This window comes from Kogia breviceps, chromosome 1, assembly GCF_026419965.1.
Source record: "Kogia breviceps isolate mKogBre1 chromosome 1, mKogBre1 haplotype 1, whole genome shotgun sequence".
Lineage (NCBI taxonomy): Eukaryota > Metazoa > Chordata > Mammalia > Artiodactyla > Physeteridae > Kogia > Kogia breviceps.
The window spans coordinates 114033794-114053329 of record NC_081310.1 but is presented as its reverse complement, the minus strand read 5'-3'; the positions used below and the strand labels follow the sequence as shown (position 1 = coordinate 114053329).

General features: G+C 43.7%; 1 protein-coding gene across 4 annotated transcripts in view; it reads left to right on the top strand.

The window, feature by feature from the left end:
• SORT1 (sortilin 1) overlaps window positions 1–18782 on the top strand; it is a 73959-nt gene extending 55177 nt beyond the window's left edge. For 2 of the 4 annotated variants that reach the window (XM_059042100.2, XM_059042008.2), the window contains exons 11-21: window positions 237–343; window positions 3421–3523; window positions 3858–4026; window positions 4614–4804; window positions 7592–7781; window positions 11198–11314; window positions 11936–12044; window positions 12843–12941; window positions 13485–13591; window positions 13858–13981; window positions 14201–16345. In XM_059042100.2, the coding sequence (XP_058898083.1) occupies window positions 237–343; window positions 3421–3523; window positions 3858–4026; window positions 4614–4804; window positions 7592–7781; window positions 11198–11314; window positions 11936–12044; window positions 12843–12941; window positions 13485–13591; window positions 13858–13981; window positions 14201–14215 (1331 nt within the window). In that variant the 3' untranslated portion in view covers window positions 14216–16345. Of the gene's footprint in view, window positions 1–236; window positions 344–3420; window positions 3524–3857; window positions 4027–4613; window positions 4805–7591; window positions 7782–11197; window positions 11315–11935; window positions 12045–12842; window positions 12942–13484; window positions 13592–13857; window positions 13982–14200 lie in introns of all 4 variants that reach the window. The other 2 variants (XM_059042179.2, XM_059042264.2) reach the window with 2 other exon arrangements.
• Window positions 18783–19536: the final 754 nt, after the last annotated feature.

Below are 19536 nucleotides of genomic sequence, written 5' to 3'. Positions count from 1 at the left end.
CAAGAGTACCAGTGTAGATGATTTCTGGGATCAGTTGGATCCTGTTCAGGTGGGAAGCCTCCTTCAAATATCATACTCACCACTGAGCCATTTCACTGGATGTAACAAGCTTGTGGGACTCCAGGGTTCTAACGGTGTTATATAGTCTCTGTTAGGGGAGAGTTATGCAATGATAAACTGAATTTAATAGGGTGCTTCCAGTGTATCAGGCTTAATATCATCCTTTTCCTATTCAGATAATTCTATCCAGACTATGATCACTTTTGACCAAGGAGGAAGGTGGAAGCACCTGAGGAAGCCTGAGAACAGTGAATGTGATGCTACTGCAAAAAATAAGAACGAGGTTTGTTTTACTCCAACTGTCATATGTATTTGGAGCAAAGAAGCTATTCTGTTCTGCTCTTATTAGTGCCAGCCTTTTGAATAATGAAGTTTTGTACTTGATGAGGGTCTACAGATAAAGATGGAAAATTTCTAAATGAGGGGTTGAAATTAATTAGGATGTAGGAAATAGGAACAGCGAAGAAAGACCAAAATATTATGGCTTGTCTTTAAAGAAAAACAAAATTGAAGGCTAACAATTTGTGTTGTACTAAACTGCTGAATGAAAACAGAGTGGACACAGGCTTCCCTGGTGGCACAGTGGTTGAGAGTCCGCCTACCGATGCAGGGGACATGGGTTCGTGCCCGGGTCCGGGAAGATCCCACATGCCGCGGAGCGGCTGGGCCCGTGAGCCATGGCCTCTGAGCCTGCGCGTCCGGAGCCTGTGCTCCACAACGGGAGAGGCCACAACAGTGAGAGGCCCATGTACCGCAAAAAAAAAAAAAAAAAAAAAAAAAAAAAACCAGAGTGGACAGATGGGCCGGTGATTAGTTAGGAGTTCATGATGGCAGCTATGAAACTTCAGGAATTCTACAGAAAGCCATAGACCAGCCATTCGTGAGCAGTCCAAAGCCATACTGGCCAGAAACAAATGAAGGAGAACTTGGCCTCTCTTCCCCTCTGCCAAGCCTCCACGTGGCCGGTGGGTATGGGTGGTGACCTGGTGTGGCATGTGGAAGCAGGAGATGAGCCCTATGAGGAGAGACCGAGAACTAGAAATACAAACACATTGCTTCAGGAGATCCCAGGTTTCATGACTGACAGGTCTTGACAGCCAAGAAAAAAAGGAAAAAAAAAAAAAAAAAACAAGCTTTATGTCTGACTTTTACAGAATTTGAGAGGAGCTTAGTGGAACCCTGGGAGTTTTCTTCAAAAGTGACAGTGTTGGTAATTCCAAGCTCCCCTCGGAGTACCTGTGGCTGATATGCACTCTGCTGTCCCGGCTGGGCATTCTGTTTTGTTTTAAGAGCCTCAGACAGTGTGAGATAAATGTACCTACACCACCCCCTTCACACCCTCTCTCTTCTCTGTATTCATGAGTGCTGTGGAGTGGCTCTCCCTCTCCTGCTCCCCTTTTTCCATCCCTCCACCCTGGCCTCGCCCTGGGCAGGTACAGTGGCCTCTTTACTTACCTTGACACCCTCACGCTGCTGTGTCTCTCCCTCCCCAACACTCTTTGTGGTTCCCCTTTGCCTGTGATCTGGCGAATGAAGGTTCCCTCCTCCCCTGTCAGGCTATCTTCTGCCTTTTCATTGTCATTGCCCATTTTATCACTGGCACACCCCTTGTAACTTCTGCTGCTCCTGGAACACCCTGCACGTAGCTGCCTCTTGCCCACATTATTCCTGGGGAAGTTGTACCTGTCTCCCTACTCCCAGTTCATTAGGGTTAGTGGACATCCTAACCATCCTTAGTGCCCATCTTCAGTTAGAACTAATCATTGCTCTTCGTTTCATTAGCAGTTTGCTTGAAGCTTTTTTTTATCGCTGTAAAATATACATGGCATAATATTAGCATTTTAACCAATTTGAACCTCTTGTAAAGCACTAATTTTCATCCTGCTTTATACCCCAACTAGTTTCTGAGAAATATTTCTTAAAGACAGGACTGGGTCTTATTCAAATCACTGCCACATCTTGTATAGCATCTGAAGTATATCAGGCATTCATCAAGTTTATTTGCGTGGAATCATACTTTAAATATTGATCAGAGGCTTTGGTGTAGTGCAGGAATAAAGTAAACTAAGACAGATTACACATGCGAAAATAATTGCATAGTTTTTTCCCAAATATACGAATGCATTTCAGAATCAAGAATATCCCACTGAGGGCTTCCCTGGTGGCGCGGTGGTTGAGAGTCCGCCTGCCGACGCAGGGGACACGTGTTCCCGCCCCAGTCCGGGAAGATCCCACATGCCGCGGAGCAGCTGGGCCCGTGAGCCATGGCCGCTGAGCCTGTGCGTCTGGAGCCTGTGCTCCGCAACGGGAGAGGCCACAACAGTGAGAGGCCTGCGTACCGCAAAATATATATATATATATATCTCCCACTGAGCCTATAACTCAATAACAAAAGAACAAATAACCCACATTAAAAATGGGCAAAGGACTTGAATAACATTTCTCTAAAGAAAATACACAAATGGCCAGTAAGCACATGAAAAGATGCTCAATATCACTTGTGAGAGATCACCTCAGATCCATTAGGATGGCTACTATCCAAAAAATAAAAAATAACAAGTGTTGATTGGATGTGGAGAAATTGGAACCCTGTGCACTGCTGGTGGGAATGAAAATTGTGTAGCTGCTATGGAAAACAATATGAGGGTTCCTCAGAAAGTTAATTGTAGAACTACCATATGATCCAGCAACTCCACTTCTGGGTATATGTCCCAAAGAATTGAAAGCAGTGTCTCGAGATATTTGAACATGCATGTTTATAAGCGGCATTATTCACAATAGCTGAAAGATGGAAGCAGTCTAAGTGTCCATTGACAGATGAATGAATAAGCAAAATGTGGTATATAAATACAATGGAATAATATTCAGTCTTATAAAGGCAGGGTATTCTGTCACATGCTGCAACATGGGTGGACTGTAAGGACATTATGCCAAGTGAAATAAGCCAGTCACAGAAGGACAAATACCGTATGGTTTCACTTATATGAAGTACCTAGACTAGTCAAATTTATAGAGACAGAAAGTAGAATAGTAGTTGGCAGCATCAGGGAAGGGGAAATGGGGAGTTACTGTTTAACAGGCACAGAGTTTCAGTTTTGCAGGACACAGAAGTTCCAGAGATGGATGGTGGTGATACGGCTGCACAACAGTGTGAATGTACTTAACACTACTGAACTGCACACTTAAAAATGGTTAAGATGATAAATTTTATGGTATGTGATTTTTACCACATTTTTTTTAAAAAAGAGTATCCCACGGAAGTCTGGGTTAGTACATTCAAAGCCTTATTAGAAGACTGTGTGAGATGAGTAAAAAAAATGCACCTTTGGTTTTAATCTAAGCTTTGCTTTCTTTCCACAGTGCAGCCTTCATATTCACGCCTCCTACAGCATCTCCCAGAAACTAAACGTTCCAATGGCCCCACTCTCAGAGCCTAATGCTGTTGGCATAGTCATTGCCCACGGTAAGCAGCCCACCCTCACTTCCACAGGAAGAAGTGGCTGAGCACACTGAAATTCAGTCACAGTGTCAAACCCTGTGAGAAAACCACCATACGTGGCTTTTACCATCCTTTGCAGAATTTCTTGCAAGATAATGATACTGTGGGTTTTTCATAGACTCTCATCAGAGAGCAACATGACTTCTCCCTTTACCAAATTGTCAGTGGCCTTTTTTTCAATTACAAGAGGCATGATGGGAAATAATCAGAATAAACTCATTCAGAATTATTCTCTTGACAGTAAATCCTCTCTGTTTCGTTGCTGACTTTGCTGATGAGATGGTGGATTGTGTTGTAGGTAGCGTGGGGGATGCCATCTCAGTGATGATCCCGGATGTGTACATCTCAGATGATGGGGGTTACTCCTGGCTGAAGATGCTGGAAGGACCTCACTATTACACCATCCTGGATTCCGGAGGCATCATTGTAGCCATCGAGCACAGCAGCCGTCCTATCAATGTGATTAAGTATGCATGAGCTCAGCTCCACCCACACTATCTGCATAGAGAGCAACTGTGGGATGTTTGTCGGTTTGTTGGGGGGAAGTTACAGTCCCTGATTCAGATTAGTGCATTCTACAGAGCTGTAGGGAAGGTTATTGAAAGGATTGCATTTAGAGCAACTCAAATTAAATGGCTTTGTTTTTTCCTCCGACTCCCTCTAGCTAACACTTTTCGTCACTTTAAAAAAATACTCTTCTCCCTCCCAACAAGAATATTATGGGAGCATTTAAGCACTCTGGAGGGGAAATGACTCCTTAAGTACAAGTTCTTATTATATAATTTCTGTTTGTTGACTTAGAAGCTCATTCTTACATGGGTCACTATCCTTTCTTTGCTTTGGAAGAATTTTTATAAAGGCATTTTCTTCCATTATTTGAGTGAATCCCTTTTTCCCATTAACTATAGGCATTACAAATTAATATAATAGTCACTAAGCCATCACCTAAATATGAGAGTTTTTCTCTAATTTGGGATCAAACAGCTGGTGGTTTCCTGATATTCCCATAAAATGTTGATCCTCTCTCATGATCTTTCTCTAATTGTGGTTTCAGGTTCTCCACAGACGAGGGTCAGTGCTGGCAAACCTACATGTTTACCAGGGAGCCTATCTACTTTACTGGCCTGGCTTCAGAACCCGGAGCTAAGTCTATGAACATCAGCATCTGGGGTTTCACAGAATCTTTCCTAAGTCGCCAGTGGGTCTCCTACACCATCGATTTTAAAGATATCCTTGAAAGGAACTGTGAGTGTCTCCTTTGAACTTTTCTACCAGAAACTTTTAAGCTCATTTTCCTAAATAACCTATTCAGTTTAATTTCTTCTAGCTGGAATAAGAAAATCATGTGTGTGAAAGAGGACTGAAGGATGTTCTATGTGAGTTAGCAGGCAAAGGGATGGTACCAGAAAAGCACTTCCCTCTTTGGATTAGTACTGTCCAAGAGAAATAAAATGAGAGCCACGTATATAATTTAAATTATTCTATCAGCTGGCTACATTATAAAAGTAAAAGAGGCAAAATTTATTTTAATAATATAGTTATTTCAGTATGTCCAAAATATTATCATTTTAACTTGTGAGCAATATTTTAAAATTATTAATGAAATATTTTACATTCTTTCTTTAAGATATTTTTAAATTTTTATTGGAGTATAGTTGATTTACAATGTTGTGTTAGTTTCTGCTGTACAGCAAAGTGAATCAGTTATACATATACATATGTCCACTCTTTTTTAGATTCTTTTCCCATATAGGTCAATACAGAGTATTGAGTAGAGTTCCCTGTGCTATACAGTAGGTCCTTATTAGTTATCTATTGTATATATAGGTGTGTGTATGTCAGTCCCAATCTCCCAGTTTATCCCTCTCCCCCCTTTCTGCCCTGGTAACCATAAGTTTGTTTTCTACATCTGTGATTCTATTTCTGTTTTGTAAATAAGTTCATTTGTACCTTTTTTTTAGATTCCACATATAAGCAATATCATATGGTATTTGTTTTTCTCTGTCTGACTTACTTCACTTGGTACGATAATCTCTAGGTCCACCCATGTTGCTGCAAATGGCATTATTCTTTTTATGGCTTAGTAATATTCCATTGTATATATGTACCACATCTTCTTTATCCATTCCTCTGTCGATGGACATTTAGGTTGCTTCCATGTCTTGGCTATTGTAAACAGTGCTGTAATGAACATTGGGGTGCATGTATCCTTTTGGGTTATGGTTTTCTCTGTATATATGCCCAGGAGTGGGATTGCTGGATCATATGCTAGTTCTATTTTTAGTTTTTTAAGGAACCTCCATACTGTTCTCCATAGTAGCTGTACCAATTTAAATTCCCACCAACAGTGTAGGAGGGTTCCCTTTTCTCCACACCCTCTCCAGCATTTATTATTTGTAGACTTTTTGGTGATGGCCAGTCTGACCAGTATGAGGCAATACCTCATTGTAGTTTTGATTTGCATTTCTCTGATAATTTGTGATGTTGAGCATCTTTTCATGTGCTTTTTGGCCATCTGTTACATTCTTTTTCTTCTAACTAGGGCCTCAAAATCCAGTGCATATTTTACACTCACCCTTAAGGTAAATCTCAATTCAGACCAGCCGCATGTGGACATCTAGGAGAGTACAGTTTTACACTTTAGATCTCTGTAGAATTTTCTGAGAGATTTTTCTGCTTGTAAGTATAATGCATGTTTATGTTTGTCTAAAATTATTTCATAACACTTCAGGGTTTTTCACACTTGATTACAGCAAAACTGTAGAGGAAACTCTAGAGGAAAGTGTGTTACAAAGAGCATCTAACTGAGTGTGTCACTTATCAAAATGTTGAAGTGAGGAAGTTTTCATGCAAAGAGTTTGGCTTCACCATTTCAGAATGCTGTGACTTCAAACTGGAAGGCATGTTAAAGGCCTAGAGAATGGCTTCAGAGAAGTTAAAATATTCATTGCCAGGTGTTCCTAAAGAATCACAAGCAAACCCAGGCCCCCAGTACCAAAGATGTTGACATTGTCCTGAAAACATGGAGGATAAAAGAAAAAACTGGAGAAAAAGTGACCACCCATGACCCATAGTTGCTTTCTGGCATAATATGATAGAAGACTTAAGTTTCGAGAAACTCTGGTTAAATTTGGTCCTGACTGTTACTAGGCTGTGTTAGGGGCCCGTTTCCTCAGCATGTTAATGTAGTGAGTCCTGCAGGAAGCAGAAGCACTCAGTTTGGACCTTACTTTTCTACAAGATGTTTCAGTGATTTAAAATCGGAGAGTCATTATAATCTAAATTCACAAATAGGCTGTAAAGGAGCTGGCTTATGAGTTTTCCCCTCAGCAGGCAGCTCTACAGTTATCCCTAAAGTTTAACATCATTAAAAGATTTGTTAAGCCCCTGCTCTTTAACAGGCCCTGTGCTGGTCTTCACATCCCAAAAGATAAAAACCTAATCCACAGTCTTTAGGCCACAGCCTTTGAGTCATTTTTCCAGGAGTGGATGATATGACAAACTAAGCCAGGTTGACTGTCATCACAGTCTTCATTTGAAAGCCAGTCAACAACAGTTAAAAGTCTAGAAAGTATGTTTCCCCTTCCGTTTGAAGCAAACTAACCCATAGTGAAATTAAACCCATGCTTTTGGCTAATTGGTGTCTTGTCCTAAAGGCAAGCATCTGGTTGCTTACCTCTGACAGCTCCTGCTGACCAAGGGCACAGGTGTGCAAGAATTAAAGACAGCAGCTTCTCAGTCTGGAAGGAACCTTAGAGGTTCTCCATCCCGCTCCCCGCTTCAAAAATAAGGTTTTTCCTAGAACTCAAATGGACCGTGAGATGCAAAGACTCCTCCCTTGGCATGAAGAAAAGCCAATTGCTGGTAGGCTCCCACTAGTGTTAACTTTCATTTGCAATTCCAAAGTGAAGCAATAGGTTGAGTCAGACATCCTTACTTTTCTTCTCCTCATTCTTCCTGTTGCCTGGCAGCTGCCTCACATGGGTGGGTTCTGTCCCATGCAGTTTCCTGAACAGCCTGTCTTTCTTTTAGGTGAAGAGAAGGACTATACCATATGGCTGGCTCACTCCACAGACCCTGGAGATTATGGAGATGGCTGCATTTTAGGCTATAAAGAACAGTACCTACGGCTACGCAAGTCATCTGTCTGTCAGAATGGTCGGGACTATGTTGTGACCAAGCAGCCGTCCGTCTGTCCCTGCTCCCTGGAGGACTTCCTCTGGTATTAGCATCCCTCAGATCCCTATCAGCCATTTCCCGTGCTGGAGGAGGCAAAAGACAGTTCAAAAATATTTAAATCCTTTTCTTTCCCTTCTTAAGAGTGGAGAACTGTTGCTTCTTATTAAGGAAATTGAGGCACAGAGAAAGGGAACCAGAGTTGTTGATAGTTTGAACAGATAACATCGTATCAGTTACTTATTGGCCGGAACCAGCAACAACCCCTGGACATCCTGATTTGGCAATGGTGGGAAGGAGAGAGGTACATAAGGAGGATGAGAATTGAAAAGGAGAGAGAGAGAAGATGATAGGACAGAAACACCAAGAAAAGTGGTACAGGAGCTAAGAGGAAACTGGACTTTAGCAAGTAGCCTGACAGCCTGGGTGTAGCAGGTAGGGTACTAGGTTTGGGGTCATCTGCAGGACTGAAGGCGGAAAGAGTGTGGATGTGTCCTGAGAGAGGAGGTGACATCAGTATGTATGGTCTGTATGTGCCATCAAGGCTTAGAGGCCATCAAGGTGGACTCCCTAGAGTTCACGACCGTGCAGGCTTAAGGATTAGTTACTTGGCTGGCACAGGGTTAGTTGATTATACAAGGGTGAGGGAGTCCCTAGGTAGCCTAAGCAAGGTAACTTAGGGCAAATAAGAGGAACTGCTTCACATCACAGGTACTAATCTTATGGAACTTGTTACCTGCAAAAGATACTGACAGGAGGTAGAAGTGGATTTGGAAAAGAAGGCAGGCTGATAGCAGTCCTGTCCTCCCACAACGTATTCTCCTGAACTGCAGGTGACAGAGAATACAGGACTGAGCAAACTGCAGTCTGACCCAGTGTGTTTCCTCCTGTGTGGCTCATATCTGTGGAATGGCCAGGGGTCCTCCCTTCTCTATTTCCACAGGGGAAAATATCACTCAGATCACTTTGATGTTGTAATAGGGCTAGAGCTTATTGATACTGCCAAACTCTGAAGGGCTGTCTCCCATCCTTAACTGCACACAGGGTGGCTCTCGGTCACCTGAGCTTCTGCTATTTTCCAAACACGTTGTGCTTCTTCAGAGCTCCATGCCATTGTGCATGCTGCTGCTTCTTCCTGGAAGTCTTTCCCTGCTTGACCCCCAAGCCTGGTGAATTCCTACTTGGCCTTTAATACTTAGCTCAGATACCGCCTTCTTAAAGCCTTCCCCAGCTTTTCCTCATCTAGGCTCCTAATACAGTACTTACCATATTTTAATTATTGCGTATAGATTTGCTTCCACCATTAAACTCCAGACTCTTTGAACACATATTGTATTTGATAATCACATAGTCATAATGATAGCAGCTGACGATTTTTAGCAGTACCTCTGTTTACACTTCCCCTCAGCAGCCCCGTGAGAGAGGTACTCTGGTTATTTCCATTTCACAAAGGGAGAAATGAAGGTACAGAGAGGTTATGACTGATTTGCCACCATGTGACAGAGGTGTGATGTGAACCTGGCCGTTAAGCTCCAGAGCCTGCACACTGTACCCCACATGCTTGAGAAATGTGTACGTTGTGAGTGGGAAGGGTATGGTCACTGAAATTTTGGATTGAACACATAAAATTTTTGCCAGAAATTTCTCCTTGCTATTGGAGGCGTGGTGTCTTCTGTATCTTTTGTTCTCTCTACCCTCTTCCTTAAATATTTGTCAGAAAGGCTTGAAGTACAAGCAGCATCTATATATTACCAAATATTCATTGAATATTTTCTATGCACAGAGCAGTGCAAAGTGATAACAGGAAGTTTATTATAGACTCTCCTGGTAAGATGCACATAATTATGTTTGAAACAGAAGGTGGGATCCTTGGGATTTAGAAAAGGGAGAGACTGTTCCATCCAGAGCTGAAAGGTGGTAGGTGGGTCAAAGAAGGCTTTGTAGAGGAGGTTGCGTTTGGGCTGAGCCCTGACGAGCTGTAGGATTTGACCATGCACATCGGAGAAGAAGCAGGTCATTAAAGCCCGTGGACTGATGTGGGCTTAGACCCCCGCAACAGCGTGATCAGGAAGGGTGTGCTGGAAGATAGGCCATGAGGGGACGTCACAGTAGTCACGATAAAGAAGTGAGTGGGTCCAGATGGGGGTGCTCAGGCTGTTTCCAACTTAGATGGTGGGAAGGAAGGTAGTGTCCTGGACAAACGGAGGAAATGACCAGAGGGACTGGCACGAAGGAGGAAACGTGATGTATTTTGAATGTTTTGTTTTTTTGCGGTTCTGTCAGCAGATTTAGGTGGCAGTGTCCAGCAGGTATTTGGAAATGTAGGATTAGAGCTCAAGAGAGGTAAAACCTAGAAGTTTTAGTTGCAACAAATAGTTAAGCTCATGAAGGGGGAGCAAATACAGAGTAAGAGAATGAATTATAGGATCTTGGAAAACATCTGCACTTACGGGTTAGGAAGAGAGCAGAACAAGCAGTGACCAAAGAAACAGGCAAGTGCAGCTCTCAGGGCCTCAGTGGGCGGGGCACAGCAGTGTGGCAGGTGCCCCAGGATAGGTGGTCAGAGTGAACGAGACAGAGCCCCCTAGGTTGGATGACTGGTGAGCCCTGGGGGGCCACAGACATTCATTTTCAAGGTTGCAGAGTGGGGTCGAAGCCCAAATGCATAGAATAAAAAGTAAATGAGTAAAACAGAACAAGGAAAAAATATTTTTTAAGAAATCTGGCCAGTAAAGGAGAGAGGGTGGTGAAGGAAGAGGACAGATTTAGGCTAAGGAGAAGCCTCCAGGCGAGTGGGACTAGTGGTCACTGCCACGCTGTCCATGAAGCAAGCCCCCGCCCAGGGGCAGTAGGAAGGATGGGACCGAGGCCGCTCATGTCTTTTCTTTGGGGAAAGCAGAGAAAGAGCAGATAGGTGGCGCTATGGAGAGATGGGATGGAATGGTGGGCAGGAACAGGCATTCACATTGGCAGCAGGGACCATCTAAGAAACTAAGAGGGACACGGAAGTGGGGAAGGCAGGAAAGGTTTAATATACCCGCCATGGGTAGAACATGGGTGAATGAGTTATTTGGAGAGAAATAAAAGAGTTGCTAAGTGTCCCAGAGTTTAGATCTGTTGCTGACGTACTATTTCTCTGTGTCTTAGTCACATGAGTCCCCACCCCCTGCAGGCTGCCCTCCTTCCCTTCCCGGAGCCTGAGCTGTCTGTGTGGGCCTCCTAGCTACTGAGTCTGAAGTCCGCCAGGCCCAATCCATAAGCTATTTTCCCTCAGTTCAGCCCTCCCCATGTGCTTTTTTTTCCTAAACAGACCTCTTTATATGTCACAGGCTTCCTTAGCTTCTTTCTGGCAACCCAAAACTGGAATATTGACCATCCACTGCCCCATATAAAGCCTTCATTGCTAGTCGCTTCCTGTCTTTCAGCAACTTTGAAAGATACCTTATTTGCTGATTCTTACAGTGATTTTGGCTACTTCCGTCCAGAAAATGACTCCGAGTGTGTGGAACAGCCAGAACTGAAGGGCCACGACCTAGAGTTTTGTTTGTACGGGAGAGAAGAGCATTTGACGACAAATGGGTGAGATGGCTGCTTCTCCCGTATCGGGACTGAGTTTCCACTGTGCAGAGTGAAAGCTGCGTCTCTCCGCATAGTTCTGAGCAGTATTTGAGAGCACTCTAGAAAAATACTGTCTACTAAAACTTTCTGTGATGGGGGAAATGTTCTATAATCTGCTGTGTCTGATGCGGTCGCCACCAGCCCTGCCCTGTGTGGCTGTTGACACTAGTGTGAGTGAGGAACTGAAGTTATTTTAATTAATCTAAGTGTAAATAGCCACCACAGTAGAGAGCGCTGCTCTAGAGGAGGCTCACTGCCTCCTTCCCTGATAAACACTCCCCTCCCTTGTGGTTTATGTACCGTGTGTTGACGTGCTTTCCCTGGTCACAGTTCTTTGACACAGTCTCTTAAGGCAGAAAGGTGGCATGTCCCTGCAGCAAGGCAAGGGATGTGTGGTCTGTCCAAGGACTGAAACTACACAGAATATCCCCAAAACATCCCTGCAGATCTCCCCCAAGACCTGAAAGATGGTGTAATGACCAGAAGTTTTTCTGCAACTTTAAAAATCTTGTTTTCAGGAAGTAAACAAGAATCCAGAAGTACATCCTTGTATTCTGTTAACAAATTTTCTCTGCCTCTCAGGTACCGGAAAATTCCAGGAGACAGATGCCAGGGCGGAGTGAATCCTGTTCGAGAAGTGAAAGATTTGAAAAAGAAGTGCACAAGCAACTTTCTGAGTCCAGAAAAGCAGGTATATTAAAGTAGATCTGGTTTAGATACAAGTGGGGTTTCAAGTTCTGCCAGGAATAGTCAAAGTTACAGTGTCAAGAACTCTATTACTGAGTACAAGTGGCCAGACAACTTCTGTCAGGCTTCCCTTCGTACAGGAAACTGTCAGGTGGTCACATAACCCAACAATAAGCTCATCTACTGAAAACGTTTTTGTCGGGGAAAAAAAAATGGTATTCAGTAAAGTTTTTCCAAGTCTTAGATGCATACAGTTGAGGAAATTTCTGAGGCTCAGAGTCATTTAGGAAAAAGACTCAAGAAGTTCGGTTGTAAAGGGCTGGAGTTTTACACATGTGGAAGGGAAGGACACTGGACCATAGGTAGGGTGGATCTCTGTGCCGAGTCATGTCAAGTGTGTTCAGAATGAAAAACTGAACTATGGTAATAAGGGGCTGGTTTTGATTTAGAAGCAAGTTTTAGGGCTGATTACAGTTCTGTAGCACTGAACTATCTGGCTGGGATATGGGGATATGGTAAAGAGGAAACCTCTTGATAAAGAAGCACTGGCCCAGCAGTGAGACTTGGGGCGGTAAACTTTGGGCCCCAGGTTCCTAATCTGGAAATTGAGAGGTGGACAATCTGCAGTTCCCTCCTATCTAACCTTCTAAGGGATGAGGGCCTGACAAGGGGTGGGATTAAGAAGGCAGTGGGAGAAAAATGTGTGGGTGTGTGTACTTGTCGGGGGCAAGTTCCTCCTCTGCATCCCCGCCCCGCACTCCTGGTGGCTGTCCTCAGAGTGTTTGTGTGTGTGATTGCACAGGACTCCCGCCCACAGGGACACAACTTGTCCCAGAATCCAGCTCTGCCTCCTCTTGGATACATTGAAAACACACACTCCCTATCTCCCACCCAAAAGCAGGTAGGTCACACTCAAACAATGATACGGAAAGCTTATTGTAAAAACATACCACAACTTAAGTAAAAAATAAATCTTGGTGTCATAGGATGGCTTACCTAACGTAACATTGGCACAGCTCCTTCCACGGTAATGGCCCTGTTTTAAATTCATTCAGCCCACTTATTATCATAGTCTCCCTTTCCTGCTTCACCCTTAAAAGCTCCAAGACTTATAAACAGTGGTAGTGGGGAACAGTCACAATTACCATGTGAACTAGGTAGTTGCTACGGCTTCCAGTGTAACTTTGACGTGGAAGCCACTGAGTTTGCACCATTCTGACAGCTTTAAGGCAGTTGAAGTTCTGGTTTCCCTCTGCCAGCTGTGATATTCTGGTAGCACTGAGATGGTTCATCTTGGGGGCGGGGGTTGGGAAAGTATCATCATTAGGTGCCTAGAGACTGTAGATCATTCAACAGAGAAATAGGGGAATGAGCAGCCTCTTTGAATTCAGTCCTAGAATATGCACACCCAAAATTGTTTGTGTTTGTGTTTTAATTTATCAAGAATTCCAAGTCAAATTCTGTTCCAATTATCCTGGCTACTGTGGGATTGATGCTGGTCACAGTCGTGGCAGCAGTGCTCATCGTGAAGAAATACGTCTGTGGGGGAAGGTAAGGAACGGAAATCAATCAAACCAGAAAGTCCGCCGAGGGCAGACGGTTGAGTCTGCCCCTGGCCAAAACTAACTAGTTGAAGTGATGTTCCTGAAACATCAGGCCCAAATCTTTCCTTACATTTTCCATATGCCAGCTACGGGCTGTGCTTCCTGTATGTGTGACTCATTTCTGCAAGTGTGTAAAACTTGGAAAATCCACCGTCCTATAAGAAATGCCGCCCTCCTCACCATGTGAGAGTTGACGGTGGTTTCCACCCACAGGTTCCTGGTGCATCGATACTCTGTGCTCCAGCAACATGCGGAGGCCAATGGTGTGGATGGTGTGGATGCTTTGGACACAACCTCCCACACTCATAAAAGTGGTTATCATGATGACTCAGATGAGGTGAGACTATTTCTTCCTGAGGGGTGGTCCATAAATTTTTTTAAAAGGGTGATCTTTTCTTACTCATGATCAAGATAATGATTGAAGCAAAGGAGGGTATAAGCTAGAAGCAGCAATTTAATGACTGTAAGACTTGGCCAGCCCAGAAACTAGGTAATGGCTTTCAAAATAGGGATTTTTTTGGTCTGTAAATAATATGGCCTATGTCTTTCTTTTCAGGACCTCCTGGAATAGCTCCTCAAAGGAGCTGGGACTGAGCACAGATGATGGAACCGCAGTACCTCTTACACTCCCTGTGGCTCCGACTTGGGGAAATAAATTTCCCGTTGCGAGGGACCCAGCTCTGTTTCTGCTGCTTCCATCAAAGCCAAAAGGACCTACACTAAAGAAATGGGGGGTGGGGACCCTAAACACTCTTACAATTGGCCCTGAGAAAAGAGGGAAATTTTTTAATTCTTTAACTTTTCATTTCAAGTTCTGTCATTTTGCAAGGTACGGGCCCTTTTCGGTTTTGTTTTTGTTTTTTAAGGGAAATGAAATGGAATTGAAGGGAACTTTTCACTAACCCCACTGTTGCATGTTTTGCATGGCGCCTGCCCCAGGGCACCTGCCGGCTTCAGCATCAACTCTCACAAAGCACTTGGTGCCGTCCCTGGGCTGTGCTGGCAACACGAAGCAGCCGCAGGGATGAGCACAGAGGCTGCTATGACTGGCACAGCCTGGGCAGCCTTTCTCCATCTGGGGACAGCCCCGCTCCAAGAACATTGCACACCAGCTCCTCACACAGATCCCTGCTTTGTTGTTGTTGTTGTTGTTGTTGTTGTTTTTTCAGGGACCATAGGCCACAGTGATTTTTCTTTTCCCCTGCTTAATTAGGCAATACCCTCATTCATTGCCCTTTGGCAACTAATTTACATGTGCTTCCAAGACACTAAATCAGGAAAACTTAAAGGGCAATATTTTTAACTTGGGGCAGGAAAAAGGGAGCAGCAGAGAACTGACTAGATTTAGCACTTATTAAAGGAGGAACTCTTGCTTCTTCCGAGATCTTTCAAGCCATGCTTTGTGTGTGTGCCAGTGGACTTGCTCAAGGTCTGGGTTCAGGCTTGCCTGGGCTGTGTGCCCAGGCTGAGCGAGCTCTTCGCTGGAGTGGCTGGTGGCATGGGCCGTGCAGCCCCTGAGGATGGCACATCACAGTCTACTGCATCCCCTCCTGCCTGCTGTGCTGGCTCCTTGGTGAATCATTAGAATGGCTGCTTATTTGCTTCCTCTTAGGTTGCTGCTCTGCCTGGAGCCATGACTAGACATGTTTTCAGATTTAGGCTTTTTTTAAAAAAAATCAGAATTTTATTACCAGACTCTCCTCCTCTGCCCTTTTCCCCAGCTTTGCCAAGTAATTTGTTGGCATGAAACTTTTGGCTGAACCAACTGAAAAACACACTTCTAGTGGAGGTGATGTTTTGTGTGATACATTAAGTTCGTATTTTAAATTTTAAAAAATTTTCCTTTTGACATTTTAAAAAATGAAATAAATTAGAAAATGTAGCAAGATGGATTTTGGGGTGGCCATATAGTGATGGAAAGCTGCAATCGTTAGTTTTAATACAGCTTGACTATTTGCTATACAGGAATATAGTAGTACGTTTTCAGTCTTAGCATACCTACTGTGCCGGTCACAGTTTCTCCCAATAATTATGATTGGGACATTCTTTGGTAAACTTCCATTTTGCTGCTAGTTCCCTTTATGGCTAGAAAGTCAGGAAAAAGTAAATGTGCCAAATTAACTGTTGTCAGAATGCGTGAGCAGATGGCTGAGTTCTCTCCTCACCAGAATGGATTCACAGCCGCAGGGAAAGTGGGGGAGGGAATGGATGGAGAAGTCTAGAGACTTTGAAACTACAATAAACTTAAATGAGTCAGGGAGCTATAAAGTTAGTGCAGTTTTTGTAAAGAGGGTTAATACTTGTTAGAGCCACAGAACACTAGTCTTTTAGGAAAAGCTCATTCCTTTTACAAGGTTTTTAAAGTAAAAGTAATTCCAAAGATACACCAGCTCACAAATGATTAAGTATCGGCTTTTGTCCCAGTCGCCCTCACCTCCTGCCCAAAGTGAATTTGATGTCCAGAAAAAACCTACTTACACCATACACCTCTTCTCCCCGCATATACCCGCTGGGGTAGGTGTGCCGATATATGGTAATTTTCTGATTAGTTTTAAGATGTAGGAAAGTTAATATTCTTCTCTAACCGTATAAAATTAGGGCTCTTTGCCTATAATAATATTTTCGTAGAACTTGGCAGTTTTCACAGCACTTTTTCTCTGGCATTATATCATTTGAACCTTACAACATTCTCGTGAGATTTAAAAAAAAAAAAAAAAAAAAGGTGGGGGTTGTGATCCCCATTAGAGATGGAGCAAGTCGCCAGGGTCCCTGTATGTTACGATCAACGCCAGTGGTTGCCTTCAGATCTCGTATACATTTTGATGCGCGCCAGTGCTGAACACCTGGAGGAGGGCTGCTTTCTTATAGACGACTTGCTATTCTTTAGGACGCAGATCAGTGACATTTCTTTCAGAGCAGTATTCGGCTCTTTTTTGCCACCTTAGTAAACAGAAGAGTTTATTCTCCTGTTTTTTCATGGCTGAAAACAAAAGTAATGGTAATTTTGAATATGCGTTTAGAAACTGCCCCTCACCTTGTTGAGGGTCACTGTTCAAGAGTGCAGGAATGGAATCTCCATTGATGAGTCACACTCTTCATTCTTCTTGTCCTCCCACCCCTGGCTGGCTAGCGAGCTCAGTTGGTTTGAGGACTGCTAACAAGCCTGGCTAGTTAGCCTTCTGTGTCAGCCTGCTCTCACACAAGTGTATGCCCTCAGCCAGAGAGGGAAACGGCCTAAATCCGTGACAGCTTCTAAGAAAAGAAGATTTCCAATTTTTCCTGTCGATGTTAGGTTAGGAGAAGTATCTTTGAAAGTAAAGTTGTGTAAAGTCTCAGGCTTGATAGCAAAAGATCATTTCAGCAATAGAAGTTAGCACTGTAAGGTAGGTTGGACATATTAGACTGTCCAAAGTGATCTGAGCTCTAAAATCCAGGCAGAGAACTCATCATCCTTCATGCTCTGTGGACAGGTGTCTTGGACGTAAGGGGGCCCTTGGTTTTTAGTGAGACCAGAGACCAGGGATGCATACACCTAGGCTGTTCATCGAATGGGAATGCCCCTTAGAAGAATGAAAGTGTTTGGAGGATTGTGGCACTTCTAGGCTGGGCTCAAGAGATTCAACAGATTAGCTGTAACTAAAACTTAGAATTTGCTGTCTGCCTCTGAATAGGCTTTCCACAGTGTGTCTCTCTAATTCTTAGGTTTGCCTCTGGGCCTCTGCATACCCAAGCTGGCCTTTCATCCCTGACAGATAAGTAATGAGCTGGCCACCGCTGGTTCTGTAAACCATTGCTCATTCTCTCATGGCCTTCATCACAGTACAAGGATAGAGAGAGGAGTGCAGGCCAGTTCACATCCACCCCAGGTGGCAGGACTGGCCTGACTTGAGTCATTTCTTTATTTTCTAGGCAAATGATTCAGGTAGAGAGATTCTCTCTTTCCTTTTCGGAGAGCTTTAAAGAGCCCCACTCCTGTATGCAATGGCTTAGAGCCCGCCCTGCTCAATTTTGGTACCGCCCCCTTGCCCCACATGAAGCCCAGATACTTGGAACTGCTAAAATAGGAACAGATTCAGCTTTTCAACTTTGCTACCACCTTCCCTCAAGCAGGAAGATTAACATGGACTTCCATGTCCTTTGAACAAAAACCAAAGTTTAAGATTTGCCACATGATGGAGTGATAGGGAGGGCCAGACTTTCAGCACTGGCACTCAGCAGGTGCCAGACTTGCTGTTCCATCTGCCACTGACTCACCCAGCTCAGGCAGCTCTGGGAGTGCTTTCCTGCCCTAGCAGAGCCCAGGCCTCACCCTCATGGAGGATGATTCAAATAGCAGGAACATGTTGATTTCTTGGCTACTTTGCATTATAACAATAAGAATCAGAACATTAATTAGAAATTGTCTTCAACAACTTAACTGTATGCATTTTTTCACACTGGTACATTTTTAAGCGTCCTTGTTTATATAGGATAACTTAAACTAATCTGTACCTTTCTATATATATATGTGTGTGTACATATATACATGTATAAACTGTATAGTGTACATGTTAATGATTTATCGATACGTCCCAAGTCTTTAATGCAGTTCTCATCCTCCGCATGCCCTCAGTTTGTGGTCGGGTGACTTAAATGTTCCTGATGATTCTGCCCACCTCCTGTGTTTGGACGTCTAGGGAGGAGGGGTCTGATGGCACCTCCTTATCCTCGTGCACAGAAATGCTCAGGGTCCCCGTGTGCCTGTTGTCCAACCCTGTCTTGTCTCTTGTTCCCTATCAGCATGTGGTCCCTCCTTGCTCTGTAACTTCTCTGCCTCCACCCCAAGCTGTCAGTACAAAAGTGTAGAGCAGTATTAAGATCGTTACTGCATGTATGCTAAAAACCCAAGTTTTCTGTTCTCTTGGGACAGAGAATTGCATGTGAGGTGGGATAATCAAGTTTCAGTGACCAGTGTCGGTTACACAAAAAAGCCAGACCCGAGAATAAAATTCCACAAAATGGAAGTAAAACTCAAGTTTCTTTAGCATTGTGTAAATAAATATGGGTGTGTTTAACTTTGTACTGGTAATTTTCTGTATATTTGCAATATTTGGGTTAGAAATAAAACAGACTGGACTTTGTTACCTGACCTACTAAAATGACTACGCTACAGTTTGTTAATATGAAAGCTTTTCCAGTTTTCTAGCTTCAAAAATCAAACTCCAGCAACCAGAGAATAAGTCAGTTAAAGAGCCAGGACTATTCATTTATAGCATGTAAGGTATTAGATAATTTATGGGAAAAACTACTCACCTTTTTCTGCTTTATGCTCACAAAGATCTACCTCCCATGGGTATTTGTTAAAGCAGCTTTCTTGTTCTTACTCCGCGAAAGTCTAGCTGAGCCATCCCGTACAGCTTCTCAGTTTCAACCGCTACACTCTTCCTTCTGCACACAGCAACATGTCATCACTCTCTTGAATTCCATGTTCTTCTAGCAGGTTGATAAGTAACACCAAGGAGTTTACCTTCCGCACCTTTTCCATCTGCCCCCTCTAATGTTTCTCCTGCTGCTCTTACTCGTCGTCCTTCCTGACCCATTTCATTTAAGGGCCTTCAAAGGGTTGCAACTTTCCTCTCCTCCAAAATATTTCTTTTAGGGGAGGTTCCTGCCCACCTCCACTGAGCCTTTAGCCAAGCCTGATGACTGCTCAGCCTTCCGTCCTGGCGGGTATTTCCATTTAATGCTCACTCTGGCGTCATGGTCTAAAGATGACCAGGCAGAGACCTTGATCTTGAGGAGCCCATGTCTGTTGGAAGAGTCCTCCCCCGGGAGGTTATCCAAGGTGGTTTATTTTCGGGAATTCTATCTAACATAGTGTGCTAAGACTTCCTGCAACCGAATCAGTAGGTT